The sequence below is a fragment of the Girardinichthys multiradiatus genome, chromosome Y (assembly GCF_021462225.1).
Source record: "Girardinichthys multiradiatus isolate DD_20200921_A chromosome Y, DD_fGirMul_XY1, whole genome shotgun sequence".
Taxonomy (NCBI): domain Eukaryota; kingdom Metazoa; phylum Chordata; class Actinopteri; order Cyprinodontiformes; family Goodeidae; genus Girardinichthys; species Girardinichthys multiradiatus.
The window spans coordinates 24377495-24398814 of NC_061818.1; the positions used below are offsets into that span (position 1 = coordinate 24377495).

A 21320-nucleotide genomic window follows, 5' to 3' on the forward strand; every position below is an offset into this window, starting at 1 on the left:
TCACAGGTACATCTAAAAAAATTTGAATATTTTGAAAAAAGTTATTTTTTTCTGACTTATTTCAGGAATTAAAAGTCATATATAGATTCATTACACATATAGTGAAATATTTCAAGCCTTTCTTTCTTTTTGTTTGGATGATTATGGCATACAAATAATGAAATCCCCACATTTAGTCTCTAATTTGCATGTCATGAATTTATAAAATATAATCTAGATCTTTGCTTTGCAATATTCTATTTATTTAGATGTACAGTAGGAAGTAAAACATAAGAAACTGCTAACTTCCATAACCTCTACAGTCAAGTCCAAAGATTACACAGTTCTGATAAAGAAAACACAAAACCAGCAAAACTAATCTAGGGAGCTTGTGTTTTAACTATATTTGTATTCTATGTCACATCAAAAAGTTGATTAAACAACCATATTTTTGAACACAAAGGAAACCCAAGGACAATATTCAACAACAATGAAGAATAATGACCTTTAAAAACACTCTTAAACAAAGTAAATCTAGTTTCTAACAATGTGACGGCAATGAAGCAATGACTAACAACCACTTGTTACATGAGTCAGCCTTTCAAAGTCACCTGAGGATGATGACCTCATGTTTCTCATAATAAAACCAGTTTAACTTCTCACATACACTTCAGCATGTAATGATGCACTCAATGCCCCTATATCAGAATATGCTGATGCAAAAGGCAGCCCTCAGTTAGTGTTTTTGGGTTGTTCAAGTATGCACAGAAACACAAACAACACCTCTGAACACAGTCTGAGAGCTTCAGACATTGATTGTCTTTATTTGTTCCATTCTAGAGTGCAATCACTGAGGATGAACAAGCTTATGAGTCAGCAGCACAAAGATTGGAGGCTCAGTCCTTCAGCACGAGTATGTTTGTATGTTTTGCATGTCTGAATCAGTCCCCCATATGCTGCAATTAATGATCAGCCCCATCTCTGAAAAATACTGTCTTGATTAACTGATTGGTTCAATAAGTCACCGTGGTAAAACACAAGTATTTACAATACCACCAGTCCACCAAGCACAAACATGATCACACCTAAAGGCAATTCATAATGACCTAATAAACTAATGTGTGTTTTTTTGTAATAGCCAGTACATTTTTGCATTTGATGAACTATAATTCAAAACATTTTTCAGATTTGCACATCCTATCTATGGCATAATGTAATCCTTTTCACATTATAAGCAGGAAGGCTCGGTGTCAACTTTGGATTAATCCAGATTTCCTAGTAATCTCTACATGTCCATTAGTCAATTTTCAGCGAAAACAGCTCCGAAACAAATTCCCTCGGTAGAGGAATTGGAAGAAATTAAGAAATCCCTCAATTTTTTGGATGAAGAAGTAGTCTCTACTGTTAGGCTACAGCAGAGAAATATATTAGACTTGGTGGAGTAGATTAAATCTGTGTGGCTACAGAATATCGAGAAGGAGAAAAGGATTGGCCCACCTAAATGACATCATTGTGACCGGGCTGCGGATTAAACTTTAATCGTATGCACGGACAGTGTCAGGAGGAGAAAGAGAGGATCAGAGTGAGGAGACTGTAAACCCCTTGGAGCAGCAGGTGACAACATTCCTTCACTCTAAGGAAATAGTGGTAAACAACAAAAACATTGAAGCATGTCATATTTTATCCCACTGAGAAAAAACACTGGAAAACCGGCCATAATAAAAAGAACAGAAAGAACAAAATGGAATTACTAAAGCAAGGAAAAGAATCGGATGTCTATTTAAATAAGCATCTGACAAAGAAAAATGCAGACATAGCTAGAAAGGCAAGACTACTGAGGAAGCAAGGAAAAATACAAAATACCTGGACACAAAATTGCAAAGTACTCATTAAACTGAAAGGAACCCGGGAAAAGGCCATAGCTGTGGTCAGAGATATTAATGAACTGGGCAAATATTGAAGTAAGTTCACATAAATGAAGACATGATTAAACTTGTAGTGACTGGGACGGAATTCAACCATGAAAAAAACAACAAACAGAACTGGACAGTTTTATCTATACTGAACGCAAAGCATTAGATATAGAAAATTATATTAATCCAGAGAATAATCTTTTTGAGTAATATCAACCACACCTGCAGTTACAGTACAGAACAGTAATATAATGCTATTCTGTATTGTAACAAAAAAAAAAAGAAAAAGAATAGCAATATAATGACAAACTTGAAACTAAACATAAAATATCAGTTATTCACTTCAATAGTAAAAGTTTTATGCAAATTCTAAGAACCTAAAAGAACATTTTGGTCACTTCATGACTCCGCTTAGTATAATAGTTGTGAAAAAAAACTTGGATGAACAATAGGAAGGATATAGATTTTGAACTAGACCTAAGTAAAACAAATATTATACTTTTTAGAAGGCATAAAACAGAAACTAATGTGGAACTAAAAATTGAAAACACAGAAATTGAACAAGTAAAATAAATAAAATGTCTTGGTGTAATCCTGGATCACAAACTCTATACTATTCTCGTCAATGTTTGTACCGTTCCTACCCTATTGTGTAGAGGTCTGGGGAAATAGTTACTCTAGTACTCTAGTAATAGTACTCTAAAGCAGATATGCACACTTCAGAAAAAAGTAATAAGGATAATACACATAGTAGGATCCAAAGAACATACAAACCTAGTATTTTCAAAAACATGAACATTGAAATTTCTGGACTTGGTTCAATATAAAACAGCACAGATAATGTACAAAGCAAGATATAATCTATTGCCAAAAATATTCAGTAAATGTTTACAGAAAGAGATGGAGGATACAATCTAAGTGGACGGCCCGCTGATCGCCGGATGTGCTGGGGATGGCCTCCGGGCCGGCCGCCTGCACTCTGGATCTGCCGGGGACGGCCTCTGGTCAAGCCGCCTGAACTCTGGGTCTGCCGGGGACGGCCTCTGGTCCAGCTGCCTGAACTCTGGGTCTGCAGGGGACGGCCTCTGGTCCAGCTGCCTGCACTCTGGATCTGCCGGGGACGGCCTCTGGTCAAGCCGCCTGAACTCTGGGTCTGCCGGGGACGGCTTCCGGACCCGCCGCCTGAACTCTGTGTCTGCCTGGGACGGCCTCCAGGCCGGCCGCCTGAACTCTATGGGTGGGGGGACGGGTTCTGACTGTTGTTTGTGCTTATGCACCAGGCACCAGTTCAGGCCACCCACCCATTTTGGAGTTCTTGGAAGGGGACTCCCTTGTTCTGCTGGGGGACTTCAACACTCACGTTGGCAATGACAGTGAGACCTGTGTACACCGCCAACACTGTTTACAGTGGGAAGGGTGTGCCGTTGACCTCAACTCGGGACGTTGTGGGTCGGTGAGCAGAGTACTTCGAAGACCTCCTCAATCCCATTGTCACGTCTTTCACTGAGGAAGGGGAGCCTGGGGACCTTGGGGCGGGCTCTCCAATCTCTGGTGCTGAGGTCACCGAGGTGATTAAAAAGCTCCTCGGTGGTAAGGCCCCGGGGTTGAATGAGTTCCTTAAGGCTCTGGATGTTGTAGGGTTGTGTTGGCTAACGCAACTCTGCAGCATCGTCTGGACATCGGGGGCAGTTCCACTGGATTGGCAGATCGGGGTGATGGTGTGCCTATTCAAAAAGGGGGAACATAGAGTGTGTTCCAACTATAGGGGAATCACACTCCTAAGCCTCCCTGGTAAGGTCTATTGGGGGGTTCCGGAGAGGAGGGTCCATCGGATAGTCAAACCTTGGATTCAGGAAGAGCAGTGTGGTTTTCATCGTGGCAGTGGAACACTGGACCAGCTCTACATCCTCAGCAGGGTCCTAGAGGGTGCATAGGAGTTCGGCCAACCAGTCTTCATGTGCTTTTTAGACTCAGAAAAGGAGAAGGTGTTTGACCGTGTCCCTCGGGAAATCCTGTGGGGGGTACTCCAGGAGTATGGTGTACCAGGCCCTTTCGATCTATGTTCCTCATCTATGGTCATGAGCTTTGGGTCATGACCGAACGAAATCACAGATACAAGTGTCCAAAATGACTTCCCTCCGCAGGGTGTCTGGGCTCTCCCTTAGAGATAGGGTAAGAAGCTCGATCATCCGGGAGGGACTCGGAGTAGAGCCGCTACTTCTCCATGTCGAGAGGAGCCACTTGAGGTGGCTCGGGCATCTGGTTAGGATGCCTCCTGGACGCCTCCCTGGTGAGGTGTTCTTGGCATGTCCCACTGGGAGGAGGCTCAAAGGAAGACAAAGGACACGCTGGAGGGACTATGTTTCTAGGCTGGCCTGGGAACGCCTTGGGATTCCCCCAGACGAGCTGGCCCAAGTGGCTGGGGAGACAGAAGTCTGGGTCTCTCTGTTTACGCTGCTGCCCCCGCTACCCGCCCCCTGGATAAGTGGAAGAAAATGGATGGATGGATAAACTGGATACAATGCGGCAAAATAATCTTGATTTTCTATTCTGCTCTCTATGTGGTTCAATCTTGGCCCGAAAAACTAAAATGCTGACCTAAATAATTGATCAAAAACTTTCATAACTAAACAGTGCAGCAACAATCAGCTGAAAACTTGTTGAGTGGTAGACTGAGCGACCGAGCTACTTTGTTTCTGTCAGTAGGAAGAAACAGGCCCACACCATCACATATTCTTCACTGTACTTACAACTTTAGTGGCCATGAGGTGCTTTTCCACAGGGTCATTCTTCGTTATTGATACTTGGAGACCACAATGTGCCACTCTTTGCTCTTTTTCTCTAATATTGAGCTTTAGAGATAATTTTTACTGCCCTTTCCATTCAGCTCAGTGTGAATGGCGGCAAGATAAATATTGGTTTGTGTCCACCATAATTTTATTGGCATATCTGGAACTGTTTTGGAGTGAGTCAAACAAATCTTACCTGTCAAACAGAAACCAAATCATTTTAGATTCTACTGGTCTAACATGTGGGGTACTCCAGGGGTCTGTTTTGGCCTCCTTCTTTTTGCCACACACACACACACACACACGCACACACACACACACACACACACACACACACACACACACACACACACACAATCGCCCAGGTGTTTTTCTGCATGGAGTTGTCATGTTTTTCCGTGCATGTGTGGGTTGTCTCCGGGTACTCTACCTTCCTCCCACAGTCCAAAAACATGACTGTTAGGTTAATTGGTCTCTATAATTGCCCTTAGGTGTGAATGGACTGCGATGGACTGGTGACCTGTCCAGGGTGTACCCTGCCTCTCGCCCTTAGATAAATAGATAGATAGATAGATAGATAGATAGATAGATAGATAGATAGATAGATAGATAGATAGATAGATAGATAGATAGATAGATAGATAGATAGATAGATAGATAGATAGATAGATAGATAGATAGATAGATAGATAGATAGATAGATAGATAGATAGATAGATAGATAGATAGATGCAAATGGCATTCAGCTGTACTTATTATTGTAGAATTCAAACCTTCAGTTGGTTCAAAACTTAATCAACTCAAAAAAGTCTATAGATAAAAAAGGTTTTAGTTACATTTATTATAAACAAAGGCTTGGGTGTGGAAACAGTTTTTCTTGATGTGGAATCCCCACTGAATAAATATAAGAAAAATGCTGAATTTTTCAAAAATATTTTTTGTTTAATATTATACTACAGCAATACAAAATGAATTAACTTTGAGGCTTTTTATACATATTAGTATTTTTATATCTTTGTATTTGACCTCTTTTTTGAAAAATCTGATTAGCTTTATGTTGTTTTTTTTTAAGCACAAATTTACTCCTAATTTTCCAGAGCAACTCCCTACATGTTGGCCCACTGCTTTCATCCTTTAGACTCAATAACAGCTGTCATGGTGAAGTTGTCAGTTTTCATAGAGCGTATGAGCCAACAGTGATGTAAGGGAGGCTGTGAACAATGTCTGGCTGTAGTCAGGAATCGGCATTACTAACGCTGCCATCCTGAACCTTCCCCAGCTATTTAAAAGCTTCCTCGTCTGCTCAGCTTTGTTGTCAATCTCTGTTTTTATTTTCTCTGTGCAGATGTGATCACTGCCAGCTGCTAAATGTGCTGCGTAATGTGTGACTGGTGAAAATGAATGGAAGGCAGATGGTTGAACCATTTTTAATCATTAACTGGTGCAAAAGAATTTGGATTTCTTAAAAAAATCAACACTTGGCAATATCCTTTAAAATAATTTTTTTTTAGCAAAACAGTATTGTGTTTTAAAACAGTGTTTTAAATTTTCACAATAAACCTGGTAAACAACATATTTTCAGTTTACTACAATCAGAGGTTTTTGACCATACTATTAAAGGAATATTTATCTAAAAAACATGTTTGCTGGAGGCTGATCAAACAACAAAGTGAGCAACTCCAGTGAATAAGACAGTGCCAACGATTACGTGCTGAGGATTATGGGGTCAGAGGTGAGGCATGAAATCGGTATCCACAGATCATGTTTCAGCTGAAAGGACAAAAACATCACAAGTGTTGCACAGTTTTGCCACCTCTTTTATCAATTCAACAACTCAAATTTTGCCTGTGGTTTAAATTAAAACATTAAGTTAGCATCAAACACAAACTCATGGTGGATTTAAAGTTTGTATATAATAAGAATGTCAGTCAGTCATTTTCTACCGCTTATTCCATAGTGGGTCGCAGGGAAGCTGGTGCCTATCTCCAGCAGTCTATGGGCGAGAGGCGGGGTTCACCCTGGACAGGTCGCCAGTCCATCACAGGGCAAAACACAAACAACCATGCACACACTTAGTCATACACCTAAGGGCAATTTAGAGAGACCAATTAACCTAACAGGCATGTCTTTGGACTGTGGGAGGAAGCCGGAGTACCCAGTGAGAACCCACACATGCACAGGGAAAACATGCAAACTCCATGCAGAAAGACCCCTGGACGGGAATCGAACTCAGGACCTTCTTGCTCCAAGGCAACAGTGCTACCAACTGCACCACCGTGCAGCCCCATAAGAATGTTTGAAATGTAAAAAAACAAAAAAACAACAAAGAAACTCCTGCCTCATCAGGTGATGAAGATAGATTTGCCTTGGAGTTAAATCAGTTATTGTCATCTCGTTTTGTCTCTTTAATCCAGTAGAAACAACACTATATATACTAGGTATATACACAATTCATGTATAGGCTAGCAACCTCAGCAGATATCCTGACCAATAAATCAACTAAAATCAGTTTGTTATAATCCCAGTGTTATTAACCGTCTTCCTGTATAAACAGGACAAAGGTTAATAAGGTTCAAAGGCGCATGAGGACTTCAACTAAATTTAACTGGTGCTTATTCTATGTTTTTACTTAATGCATGTTAAATCAATAACCAAATATAATAAATGACATTACCAATAAATATTAGAATAGTAATGATCAATATCTTAGATCATTTTAGCAGCAGTCTTTTAAAATAAAAGCAGTTATGTAGATTATGTTATACAATTATGTTTTAAATTTTAGTGTAAGCACTATGATAAATTGAAACCATGGAATTTTTATTTAAATACAGTTTACTTAAAAACTCATGAGATATGCATGAGATTTTAGGCTTGATAAGAACCAGCAATGATTCCCAATCCAACAGATTCTCAGTTATGGTTGAGGTGCAAACACACCCTCCATTTCTGCTACCTGTATGACTCCCTCTCTTTTTCAATGGATATGGTCAATCTGACAGAGGGAGGTATCCCAATTGTTGTGGTTTTTAGTATAACAATGACCGTCAGTGGGCTCTAGATGGACAAACTGTCTACTTTTAAGGCTAGGCTTAAAACTTTGCTTTTTGATAAAGCTTGTAGTTAGAGTGGCTTAAGTTATCCTGAGCTATCTCTGTAGTTATGCTGCTATAGGCTTAGGCTGCTGGAGGACATAATGACCACTTTCACCCTCTTCGCTACATTCTTACACTACTCTCTAATTTTGCATTATTTGCTGTTATTTCAGTTTTTAACTTTATGTTCTCCCTCTTTTCTCTTCCTAGAAGCTACAACTGGCCTGACTCTGTGTCTACCTGTGACACCTTTCTGGAGAGGGGCATTGTCCAAGCTTCTGCTGGCAACAACTTAATGCTCCCCCTCTACCGATGATCCACAAGGCCCTGTCTCTCAGTGTTTAACCCTTTCTCTCTCCTAGACATGGCAATTGACTGAGCTTTTACTGTGACTAACTCTATGTGCTCTCTTTCAGACTCTAACCTTGAAAACTGGCTCAGAGTTTATCTGTTCTTTCTTTCTAGGTGAAACGACTAAAGGAGCTACATCCATTAACATTTACTTTTCCTTCCCATAGAAAGGACTCCTGGATCAGTGCTTCTTTTTTCTCTTTGTGTCTCTGCTCTGTTCTCTCAAACCCCCAGTCGGTCGTGGCAGATGGCCGCTCACACTGAGCCTGGTTCTGCTCGAGGTTTCTTCCTGTTAAAAGGGAGTTTTTCCTCTCCACTGTTGCTACATGCATGCTCAGTATGAGGGATTGCTGCAAAGTCAACGCCAGTGACTGTCCACTGTCTCTACAAGCTCATCCAGGAGGAGGGAATGCTGCAAGTCACTGACTGGATGCAATCTGCTAGGTTTCCTTAGACAGAAAAACTTTTTATCCAATTTGAATAAATAACTGAATCTGACTGCACTGTTCAATTATTAGGATTAATAGGAATGTATGTACCTGACTGTTGTGAAGTGCCTTGAGACAACATGTGTTGTGAATTGGCGCTGTGTAAATAAAATTGAATTGAATTGAATTGTATCTAACACACAGCTTTAATAGTTAATAAAAGCCCAGCTGGGACTTTCATTGACAGGCGCTGTAATGGCTAGTTGGTAATTGGACCCACATGCAGAAACAAGAGGTGGAGAGCTGAGAATATTTAATAACAAAGGCAAACTTCCAGAACTGCATCAGAGGAACAGGGCATGGAATACGATGGATAACAACTGGCATGATTTAAAACAAAATATTGCGTATAACAACAGAAGAATCCACCTGTAGGTAAAAAGAATAAGAAAGCTTAAATACCAAGGGAAGTGTGGAGAAAGGCATAGAGTGCAGGTGAGAGTAATCAGGTGAGGCAGATGGAAGGCAGAGGAGTTGAGGGTAGGAGACTAATTAACACAGAGGAGCTGAATAGAGAAGCAAATAACACCCAGGGGAAAAATCTAAGAGAGATCTTACAGAAATAATTTAAATGAACAAAGAAGATGTAAAAAAAAAACTAAGAAACTATTGCACAAGGGATGAATTAAAATGGCAACAACTAGAGAACATAAACAACAGAGAAATGAGGGAAAAAGAGACATAAAAGAAACCCCCAAAAACACAGACTAAGGATCACAACAGGTGCTTTAAAACATGTTGGAGATAGTTTTAACCACACTTGCAGCCCATGTATTCCATGTCATGATTTGAGTGTAAAGTAGATATCCATTTCTTTTTGTATCACTTCATTATTAAAATTACTGTTGCATAGGAATACATGGTAATAACAGCAGGTATTTATTTCAGAGTTAACTGTTGATTTAAATGGTGCTTTATCAAGTCCTTTTCACAACAATCAGTCATTCACCCATTCACAGTGGTAAGCTACAATGTAGCCCCAGCTGCCCTGTGGCAGACTGACAGTGGCTGCTATACCACTGAGCCCTCTGACCACCATCAGCAGGCATGTCAGGTCTTGCCCAAGAACACAACAGCTGAGATGGACAGAGTGGGGGTTCAAACCAGCAACCCACCAATTACAGGACAAACTCCTACCACCTGAGCCACAGAAGCCTTGATTTAAAAGCAGATTTTAAAACACAACAGTGAGAATTTTTCATATGTACTGCCCAGAGTGTTTTCATGCAGGAAGAAGAAGCTGTATTTATTGCAACAGTGAGAAATTAATTGCATTTTGAAATTTTTAAAAACACCACGGGAAGTTTTAGTGGTTGCCTGAATCATAGCTCCTACCCCCACATACATACGAAGTGCAGCCAAAAACAACATCAGAGGATATATGAATCAAGGGAGATGCATATTACATGGTAAACTCCCCTGTTGTGATTAAAATAGAAATATGCCTTTACATACATCATAGGTGTGCCTTTTAGTTAAAGTTCAACAAGTGGCATGCAGGGTCAGAGTCAGATAAACAAGTTTAATGAGAAGAGGGAATTGATCTTCTATGGGTATTAAACGTCAACAAACAACGTTTACGTTTAATACCCATAGATAATACGTTGTCGTATCATCAGACCTTCGGCCGCATGTTTTGGACACTTGGGTGAAGAGAGGGGCTGAGCTGTCCACTGATCATCACCTGGTGGTGAGTTGGATCCGCTGGAGGAGGAGAAAGCCGGACAGACTCGGCAGGCCCAAGCGCATAGTGAGGGTCTGCTGGGAACGCCTGGCGGAGCCCTCGGCCAGGGATGTATTCAACTCCCACCTCCGGGAGAGCTTCGACCAGATCCCGGGGGATGTTGGAGACATAGAGTCCGAGTGGACCATGTTCTCTGCATCTATTGTCGATGCTGCTGCCCATAGCTGCGGCCGTAAGGTCTGCGGTGCCTGTCGTGGCGGCAATCCCAGAACCCGGTGGTGGACACCGGCAGTAAGGGATGCTGTTAAGCTGAAGAAGGAGTCCTATCGGCTGTGGTTGGCTTGTGGGACTCCTGAGGCGGCTGACGGGTACCGTGAGGCCAAGCGTGCTGCGGCCTGGGCTGTGGCAGAGGCAAAAACTCGGGCCTGGGAAGAGTTCGGTGAGGCCATGGAGAAGGACTACCGGTTGGCCTCGAAGCGATTCTGGCAAACCGTCCGGCGCCTCAGGAGGGGGAAGCAGTGCTTTGCCAACACTGTTTATAGTGGGGGCGGGAGACTGCTGACCTCGACTGAGGACATTATCGGGCGGTGGAAGGAGTACTTCGAGGATCTCCTCAATCCTGCCATCACGCATTCCGTGGTGGAAACAGAGGCTGGGGACTCGGGGTTGGACTCTTTCATCACCCAGGCTGAAGTCACCGAGGTGGTTAAAAAGCTCCGCGGTGGCAAGGCTTCGGGGGTGGATGAGATCCGCCCTGAGTACCTCAAGTGTCTGGATGTTGTAGGGCTGTCATGGTTGACACGCCTCTTCAAAATTGCGTCCCCCTTCTTATAAAGAAGGGGGACCGGAGGGTGTGTTCCAACTACAGGGGGATCACACTCCTCAGCCTCCCTGGTAAGGCCTACGCCAGGGTATTGGAGAGGAGAGTCCGACCGATAGTCGAACCTCGGCTTCAGGAGGAGCAGTGTGGTTTTCGTCCCAGCCGTGGAACACTGGACCAGCTCTATACCCTCTACAGGGTGCTCGAGGGTTCATGGGAGTTTGCCCAACCGGTTCACATGTGTTTTGTGGACCTGGAGAAGGCATTCGACTGTGTCCCTCGTGATGCCCTGTGGGGGGTGCTCCAGGAGTATGGAATCGGGGGCCCTTTATTAGGGGCCATCCGGTCCCTGTACGAGCGGAGCAGGAGTTTGGTCCGCATTGCTGGCACTAAGTCGGACCTGTTCCCAGTGCATGTTGGACTCCGGCAGGGCTGCCCTTTGTCGCTGGTCCTGTTCATAACTTTTATGGACAGGATTTCTAGACGCAGCCAAGCGCCGGAGGGGGTCTGGTTTGGGGACCAGTGGATTTCGTCTCTTCTTTTTGCGGATGACGTGGTCCAGCTGGCCCCCTCTAGCCAAGACCTACAGCATGCGCTGTGGCGGTTCGCAGCCGAGTGTGAAGCGGCTGGGATGAGGATCAGCTCCTCCAAGTCCGAGGCCATGGTACTCGACCGGAAAAGGGTGGCTTGTCCTCTTCAGGTTGGAGGGGAGTTCCTGCCTCAAGTGGAGGAGTTTAAGTATCTCGGGGTCTTGTTCACGAGTGAGGGAAGAATGGAGCGGGAGATCGACAGACGGATCGGTGCAGCTGCCACAGTAATGGGGACGCTGTGCCGGTCCGTTGTGGTGAAGAGAGAGCTGAGCCGAAAAGCAAAGCTCTCAATTTACTGGTCGGTCTACGTTCCTACCCTCACCTATGGCCATGAACTTTGGGTCATGACCGAAAGAACGAGATCACGGATACAAGCGGCTGAAATGAGCTTCCTCCGTAGGGTGGCCGGGCACTCCCTTAGAGATAGGGTGAGGAGCTCGGCCATCCGGGAGGAGCTCGGAGTAGAGCCGCTGCTCCTCCACATTGAGAGGAGCCAGTTGAGGTGGCTCGGGCATCTATACCGGATGCCTCCTGGACGCCTTCCTCGGGAGGTGTTCCAGGCACGTCCCACCGGGAGGAGGCCCAGGGAACGGCCCAGGACACGCTGGAGGGACTATGTCTCTCGGCTGGCCTGGGAACGCCTTGGGCTCCCCCTGGAGGAGCTGGAGGAGGTGTCTGGAGAGTGGGACGTCTGGGCGTCTCTGCTGAGTCTGCTGCCCCCGCGACCCGGTCCTGGATAAGCGGAAGACGACGAACGAACGAACGACGAACGACGAACGAACGAATGGGTATTAAACGTTATTTTATTGTCGCCTTTATTGAGATGATTGCTAATTTTTCATAAACTGTGATAGTTTAGCACATCCCAGAATAAACAGCTGCTGACTATTTTTCCATTGCTATCCCTGCACCTTACTCAGTCCATCTGCTGTAAAGGTAAACCATTCAAAGAACGGTTGTCTTTGTATCACCAGGTACAAGCATAATGGCATCAGTTAGTATGCTCGATGTGATTCATCTCTCATAAATCTGTTTTATAAACTGGCCACTTCAACAAGCGTTCCCAGTAAATCATTAAACATCCAAGGAGGGTTTGTTATGCAACATAAGTCCTTGGTTTCAGAGTGTTGTTGAAAACAGAAACTATTCTTCCTTGGATTGGAAATTTTAACAAAATTTCTATTTGAGTGATTTCCCCCCACTTTTTAGGTACTGCTAAAGTCTCTGTTTAGTAAACTGAAATTATAATTTCTTTTTACACTCATTTAATATTCTATGGTAATTTTCGCTGATTTAGCATCGGTTTACCTATGATTATGCAAATATGCTGGATCAGGGCTATACAAATTACATAGAATTAGCAAAGCATTAGTTTTATTTAAATAATACTTGCATGCTATTTTAAAATTGCATGTGGTTCAGAAGCAGTGGAACAAAATAAAACAATTTTTTATTTTTCTCCTTTTTATTGATTTTTTATTAGGTTTTTTTTATTGATGTTGATTGTAGGTTCTTTGTATTGGTTAAGGTGCTGGACAAAGCAAGAAAATAACTTAGCTAAAGGAACAGATATTTAGCATTATAAGACAGAGGTAAACCTTAATGAATAAAATATGACTTGTAGCTACTCTGCATCACCGTGCATATTGTTTTGTCAAAGCTTGCAGAATATTAAGATCACTGACAAATTAACAACACGGTATAACAATCTTTTCTGCGCTATGTTACAACACTGCACATTTTTTGACTTTGACAAAAACAATAAGTCTTTTCGAAGTGATACATCTTTGCACTGTCGCTTGTATTTCCCTGACAAGCCAATTCACTACTTGAAACTCTGTCCTTCAGGGACCTTTTAGAAGTCAGGATGTTCTCCAAGATTGATTTTCAAGTCACAACTTACAAGGACAAAGAAGAAAAGCAGTGATGGTGCATACAGAAAGGGACTAAAACCGAACAAAGGAAGGAAGAGGCAGAAGAAAGAATGACAACAATAATATTAGAAATTCAGTTTTGTAGATTATTATTCAGGTCATTCAACATTAAATTCTGAACATGTAAATCAGTGTTTCAAAGACTCATTTGTATACCCAGCCTGTATGGACATGTTAAGACTGGAAATGTGTTATTTAATGAAGCAGGGTTAGGTATTTTGATATAAATTGTGAGCCAACACTAGATGAGCTCTTGTGACATATCACCATCCAGGAGGGATAATTACTGAGATTAAGATGTGGCATTTGATTCAGACATGGCTTTTTGGAAATTCACACATAAACTAAACCTCTATGTGTTAAACAGGAAAATGAATGGCATTGTAGTTTTCAACTTTAATTCAGTTGAGTATTCACAATTACAAGCTTCCTGAAATAGTTTCATTTGAAACAAAGGAAGAAGGAAGCAAAGAAATAAGAAATATTTTTTATTTTAAAGGGTATATGAATGCAGTCAAACAGTGACACTTGAAAAAAACTTGAAAGACTTGCACAAATTTAAATCTTTATTGGTTGCTTGTGTTTGCTGCTGTCTATGTAACTCAGAACAACCAACCATGGGAGAGTCCAAAGCACAGCGCGGCACGCAGTAATAACCCTAGTCATTAATTAATTTTCAAATTCAATGCTCAAGATTTTATGTTGCTACAGACCTTTAGAAAATAAATGATAATCCCAGTCACTATAAAAGAACAAAACAACAAAACATCAATTGGTTATTGAGTTAGGTAAGACACAATCACAAAACAACTTACAAAATGCATGTAAATATTAAGGTAATATCTGACTGTTTTTTTCACAAAAACATTTCTTTACTTTCATACAAGTCATGTGATCTACTATTGATGGAATCCCTGAAAGCCAATTTTTTTACACTGACCTATTTTTGAGTCTGACCAAATCTGAAAGTAAAAAAAAAATCTAGATAAAACTATTATATATTTTTTTGTGGTTTTCATGAAAGGCAAGCAAAAAAGAATATAGTAGTGTCTAAAACCTCTCTGGCATTTAAACTATCTTTCCTAAGCTCTTCCTAATTAATTTCTATAGATCTTTGTTTCTTCAAGTTAATCTTCAGTTTTGAACATTGTTTTCAAAGTCTTCTTATGTTATTTTCAAATTAAGACTCTTGGATGCCAGAATTAGGACAGGAGTTTGAAGTAGAAGCAGAGCCATTTTTTAAGGGTCATAACAGTGAAGTCTGCTCCCAGATCTAAAACACAGCTACTATGGCAATTTATGATATAAATAAATTCTTTGAAAATTGTCATATTCTTATTCATATAGTTTGAAAATGTAATCCTATGCTATATCACTCATTTTACATCGTTGTTGTTTTGTGCTTTCAAATTTAAAAGAAAGATAAAAAGGTGAATTACTGTCATAACTGAACTTGTTTTATCTACCGGTTCCAATTAATATTATACATGCAGTAGAGTGGTGGTGTGGGTTGGAGAAATATAAAATTAACATAATTACACATTCTCTGGAAACCAAAGATAATATCTAGAATATTAGCATTGTCTCAATGTTTGATTCATTAGGCAGCTTTAGAGAAGAATTTGCATGTAATTAATTTCATTCATATCATAACATTTACGTACAGTCGCTTATCATTGATATACTCCCACTGCCTCTGCCATAATTAGATTCAAAGGAATATTTTTATAAATATAAATGAAAATGGAAAACTGCACTGAGATTTGCTTCAGGTTAAGCAAACCAGTGCACCAAAGCAGCTCTATAATCCTGATAACATGCTGAGATTTAAATGACATGAAAGTACAGTAAAAAGGACAGAAACATGGTTGCTGCAGCTTTGAAGTGGGAAGCAGATGAAATCCCAGTGCAAAGCAGATAATTGTGTTGCGTTCCAAAACAAAAGCATTCAAAACTGGCTTTCCTGAAAATAACCATCACCCCCCTGTCACACAATCTCTGTAGACGCTCCAAGAAAAAGAAACAAAAACATCTTCTGTGTAAATGTTGTAAACTAAAACAGGTCGAAAAATACCTCATAAGTTCAGTGAGATCTTTTCAACTTGTGTGGAAATATTAAACCCATTTACCAAAACTGAGCATACAAGAGCTGGAGCCTTGAGCAAAGCAGTTATGTACCACACTCCAATTAAATGATCAGCCAAAAAGACAAAAGAGCAGAGTAAGCAGTAAGAGCTATGAGTTTTTTACTTTATCATCATTAGTAGAAAATGTCACAGGCAGAGATAGACCTAAATGTGTGAGTGTTATGCCAGGTGTTACATAAGTAAATAAACCAACTGCTCATCCTCCCACAAACACATCCAACCCACACATAGGGCCACGCAGGGCTCAGATACTTCAGTTTAACAGAAACAGGTGGCAAATGTGCTTCAACAGAGTATAAGGACCTTGGATTTAATTTACCTTTCCAAACTTTAAAACCTAAATCAACTTTTTTCTCAAAGTCCAATTTCATTTAATCTATCAACAGTTTGTTAAAGGAAATGTTTATTAGACAGAAATTGTAGTAATTCAACAGGAGGAAGGTATTTTGGTCTGTTAATTTCCATGCAGAACGACCACATTTAGAAAACAGTACAAGAGAGCACCTATGATTTCATCAGATTGCTGATTACTTTATTAGAACTAAGTTGGGGTTCTGCTTTAGGGTCTGTCAGTTCTAGGCCCTTTCTCTGTCAGCTGGAGGGTTTGTTGGCACTGGCTGCAACCATGTTCTGTCTTCCTCACCTGACAGAATCTCCCAGCCTGTGAGACTATGAGGTTCTACAAAACTCAGTTGGAAAGCCTCACTGAATGGGAAGTACAGTCTGGACATCTTGAGGTTCATCTCTGGATTCAGAAACAACTTGGCAAGCAAGCAAAATAAGTTATCTGGAGTGTCTCTACAGTAGGTCCATGGAGACATAACAAACAATGTTTCCTGGAAAATTAGCATTTGGCTGAAACACATCTTCTCTGATGGCTCTGTGCTCTTAATCTGTTAGTCCATCATTTTACCCACTCTCTTCTGAGTCAGTTTGAGAGCTTAGCTCATAGACAACTGCTCATTGTTTGCCACATGTCATTAGGTGACCATTAAAAACAAAAGATTGCACTATTTTTTTTTATTTCAGAGTAAAATATCTTTTGAAATGAAGATAACTGTTTGGAGCTAGTTTGTGCTCAACATCAACTGACAAGCACTCCTTTGAAGGAAAAATAATAAAAATAATGTGTCAATTTTAAAGCATATTGCATTCTAAACAACAGTGGCAGAAAAAAGATCATTACTTTAAATTGCATTATATGACATGCATTGACACACCTCTAAATAAACATCTTTATAACTACTTCATGGTCAGAAACATACCACATTGCTTAAAAATCTAAGGAAGGTCATCTGTATGATTATTTCAGCTCAGTCTAATGAGAGTATGTAATGTGTTTACAAAAAGTTAGATTTCTAAGGGTCTATAACTCCAAATACTCCCAGATGCCTCCTCTAAAATATGTTGTGGTAGTTTATCCTATAAATTTACAGTTAGTAATTAATGGGTAGTACGTGGGTAGCAATTTTGATTTTTCCCATCAGATGTCATAAAATGGTACATACTGCTACTTAAAATAAACTTGTTAATATAGGTCTCCATTGTGCCTTTAAAACAGATGTGGCCTATTGTGCAGTTGACCTCTGAGTCTGGAGCATGAGAAGGCAATCAAAGAAGGTTGATTGGATTTTTTGTGAATCCTATTTGTATTGACTTGGCCATATGTTTAGGGTCTTTCCATATGAATGACCCAATGAAGATAATTTTATTATACCATACCAGGGTGCTTTTCCACATATGTTTCCTTTTTTTAAACAAGCCAGTGAGAGTGTTTGACATGTCTAATCTGATCTAAGCACATGGTTCTAGTTTAAGACTCTAATTTAACTAAATTCACATTTTCATGTTTGTGATTGTAGAACAGGAGAGGTTTCCATGTAGTATTCACAGATCTAATAGTTTTAAATCACTGACATTATGACTGAAAATGCAAGCCAGTTAGAACAAGGAGCTATTTTATGTAGCAGTTTTCTTACCTATGAAGATGAAGGCGCATTGGTCTAATCTAAATGGTATATTTGTCTTTTTTCATTTTGGAAAGCACCAAAGAGAAATGGGCAAAGAAAAAAAAATCTTATTTTTTACACAATGTAAATTGCATTTCTATAGCTTCTTTTAGTCTTTTGACCATTCAGACAGTTTTTGCACTACAGTGACATTCGCTCATTCACAGACCGATTCACAGATTGGTGGGCAACATGGGCATCAGTATCTTGCCCAAAGATGCTTCAACATGTGGTGGAGGGGAACTGGATTTGAATTCTCTATCAACAAATTGCCAAATGACCGCTTATCCACACTGAGCCACAGTCACCAAAAATGGGCCAAAATACTACAACAAACCAACTGTAGATGCAGGATTGTTTTTTATGTTTTTAGTTTCTTGATATAGGAAGCAATTTGGTTTCCATTTGTAACCAATCATGTGTAGTTGGAAATATTTAGTTTTAAAACCAGCAGTAATGTGCTGACAAGTTCAATCTTTTTTTTAGCTTTTTTCTTTAAGTATTTTATTCCCCACATTTTAGATTAAAAGAATGACCAATGCATGCAACAGGAAGTCTTTTTCCATCTATCATGAAGATTTCTACTGCCGGCACAAGGAGCGCAGAGATATTGGTCAAGGCAAAGTCATTATTTTGCAGCTGATGACTTTTCAGATTGCAATGTGAATAATGTGGAGCCTGACAAGATGATATCTATTATTGTGCACTCTCAACTCTTATGCAGTTTTTTTCTATTAAACTGTAAATCAGAATAGAATTGAATAGAGATATCTTTCATTGTTCTTCAATGGGAATATTCAGGTCTACCAGAAAGGCAAATGAAGTATGCAGATAAGGTAAAAAATAAGGATTATGATAAGAGTCAAAAAGACAGTAAGGGCATAATAAATAATACTGTAGAGGTAATGAGAATACCATCCTCCGATTTAAATAAATATATGAGTAGGGCGGTTTTAAAATAATTTAAAAATGTACAAACTGGACAGAATAATAATAGTGCAAGCCTAAATCTGTGAAGCTAAATCAGTCAGAGGGTGTAGCAATAAATCCACAGAAGAAGGGATTGCCTTTAGGATAGCAATACAATGTATTTTCATGGGACAGATAAAATCCACTACAGGTGGCTCTCAATAATTATAATACCACTGAAAAGTTAATTTGCTTTATAAATGCACTCCAAAAAAGGAAACAGTTTATTAAACAGATTCACTACACTATAGTGTTATATTTCAAGCATTTATTTCGATTCATTGTTATAATTATAGCTTAGTCTTTTGGATAAATTACTTCATCAATGTGGCGTGACATGGATCAGCCTGTGGAGACGGTAAGGAAGCCCAAGTTGCTTTAATAGCCATCTTCAGCTCTTTCGCATTGTTGTCTCTGGTGTCTTTAATCTTTCTTTTGACAATAACCTGTGGATTCCCTATATGGTCAGGCATGCTTGTTGGCCAGTCAAGCGCAGCGATAACATGGTCATTAAAGCAGGTATTAGTATTTAATGCAGTATGGATAGGTGCCAAGTTCTGCTGGAAAATAAAACCAGCATCTCCATAAAGCTTGTCAGCAAAGTGAACTATTAAGTGCTGTAAAATATCCTGCTGGATGGCTGCTTGGACTTTGGACTTGATAAAATACAGATGACCAACACTGGTGAAACACACGGTCCCTCAAATTATCACTGACTGTAGAAATGTCACACTGGACCTCAAGCAGCTTGGATTCTGCCCCTCTCCCCTCTTCCTCCAGACTTTGGGACTTTGATTTCTAAATGAAATGTAAAACTTATTTCAAAATAGGACCTTGGACAACTGAACAGCATTCCAGTTCTCTTTCTCTTTAGTTCCTTCTTGCACAGGAGTGGCTTAATACCAGGAATGCGACAATCCATAGCCTATGTCCTGGATACGTCTATATGTGGTGAGCATGGAAGTCCAGCTGCAGTCCATGACGTGTGAATCCCCCTTCAAACTTTTAAGTTGGCTTTGCTTCATAATCATCTAAAGGGTGCAATTATCCCTGTTGCTTTTGTATTTTTTTTTTACCACACTTTTTCCTTCCAGTTAAGTTTCATTAATCATTGCAAACAGCTCATTATGAGCTGCCATGCTCTTTAGCAATTCCTACCTTTCTGTCTGCAAGTCAGAAAGCTCCCCAATAATTGTATAGGTCACAAAAATGTCTGTGTTTAATCACTTTTCATTGATCTTATGTATTCAAAATTTCCAAGAAACTGAAATCTGGGTTTTAATTTGCAGCAACCTAAATTTATCAGAATTAACAGAAATAACCCTTCAAATGTATTGAGGAATCTAACTAGTGTATAAGTTTTACTTTTGGAACTGAATAAACTGAATAACATGTGAGAAATCAACTTTTTTATGATAAATGATATTCTAATTTATTGAGATGAGCTGATGTTTGTGTGTGAATGAGAATGCTTATCCTTGGGCATTTCAGTTAATGAAATAAAAACAGATGCAATTTATGATGTATTGATTTCTTTTTAAGTCTCATAAAAAATGGACCCATTCTCTCCTAGCTGCCCATCAATGTCCACAAAACTGGTACATGATAGACACCATAATCACCCAAATAGGCTGGAAAACTAAAACATGTCAAACTAATTTAAGAAATCAATATCTATCTTCTGGCACAGGAAATACTCAAAGCTCTTGGGCTTTAAAGACACAGAATGGCTCTAAAAAGAATCCTATTAGACACTGGCCCTGTTTCACTAAGGGTGCTAAACATGAAAAATATGAAAGCACATGTATTGCTTGTGGGGGAATTTGTGATTGCTTTCTCGGCCCATTGATTCGAACTCACCCTAAAGTCGATTCCCACAGTGGAGATGAAGCTGCCGGCAAGGAAAGCCCCGTCTTTGAAACGGACAAGTAGACAGGTTTTCCCAACACCGGAGTCTCCAACAAGCATAACCTGCACGATAAAACACATAAGCCGAAAAGTCATCTTCGAAGGACTGACAATTAGTGGCAAGTGTTGAGCCACTCCACTGAATAATAATAAATAATAATAAATATATCCAGTCAAAAAAGAGAAGACAATCCTACATATGGGCATGAAAAGGCTGCAGTTCCTCTGTATTTCTGTGTTTGGTCAGTGTAGAGGGCAAACATGACCAAGTCTGTGACCAGTGGATGTTCTTACATCCTTCCTGTGAGTGTGTTCTCGCATGTAGAACAAACATACATTACTGTGCTTCTTTGCCACAGAAGGCTACACATGGTTTTATTCAGAGCAGTGATTGGATTAAAGGTTTTATGTGATTACAGTTATCAGGTTAGCTGAGGGACTGTGGGACCCAGATATGGATATCAAAAGTGGCTCCTGGGTCCAGAGAGGATGCAGACATGAGATGAAAGACAGAGGAAGCAGAGTGAATGGATGCAAAGAACAGGATCACTCAGCAGATGCACAACTTTAGAAGCAGGTGAAAATCTCACCCTTTGGTATTGTTATTGTGTTGTGCTATTTTTAACCAGTGCTTTTATTCTTTT

At 40.2% G+C, this 21320-nt stretch overlaps 1 protein-coding gene across 5 annotated transcripts in view; it reads right to left on the reverse strand.

Annotated features, from left to right (window-relative positions):
• Positions 1-21320, reverse strand: part of LOC124863898 (ras-related protein Rab-26-like) — a 95043-nt gene that overhangs the window by 71568 nt on the left and 2155 nt on the right. For 4 of the 5 annotated variants that reach the window (XM_047358451.1, XM_047358449.1, XM_047358448.1 and 1 more), the window contains one exon: positions 20629-20739. The exons of the other annotated variant lie outside the window; for it this stretch is intronic. In XM_047358451.1, the coding sequence (XP_047214407.1) occupies positions 20629-20739 (111 nt within the window). The remainder of the gene's footprint in view (positions 1-20628; positions 20740-21320) is intronic. 5 annotated transcript variants of the gene reach the window in all.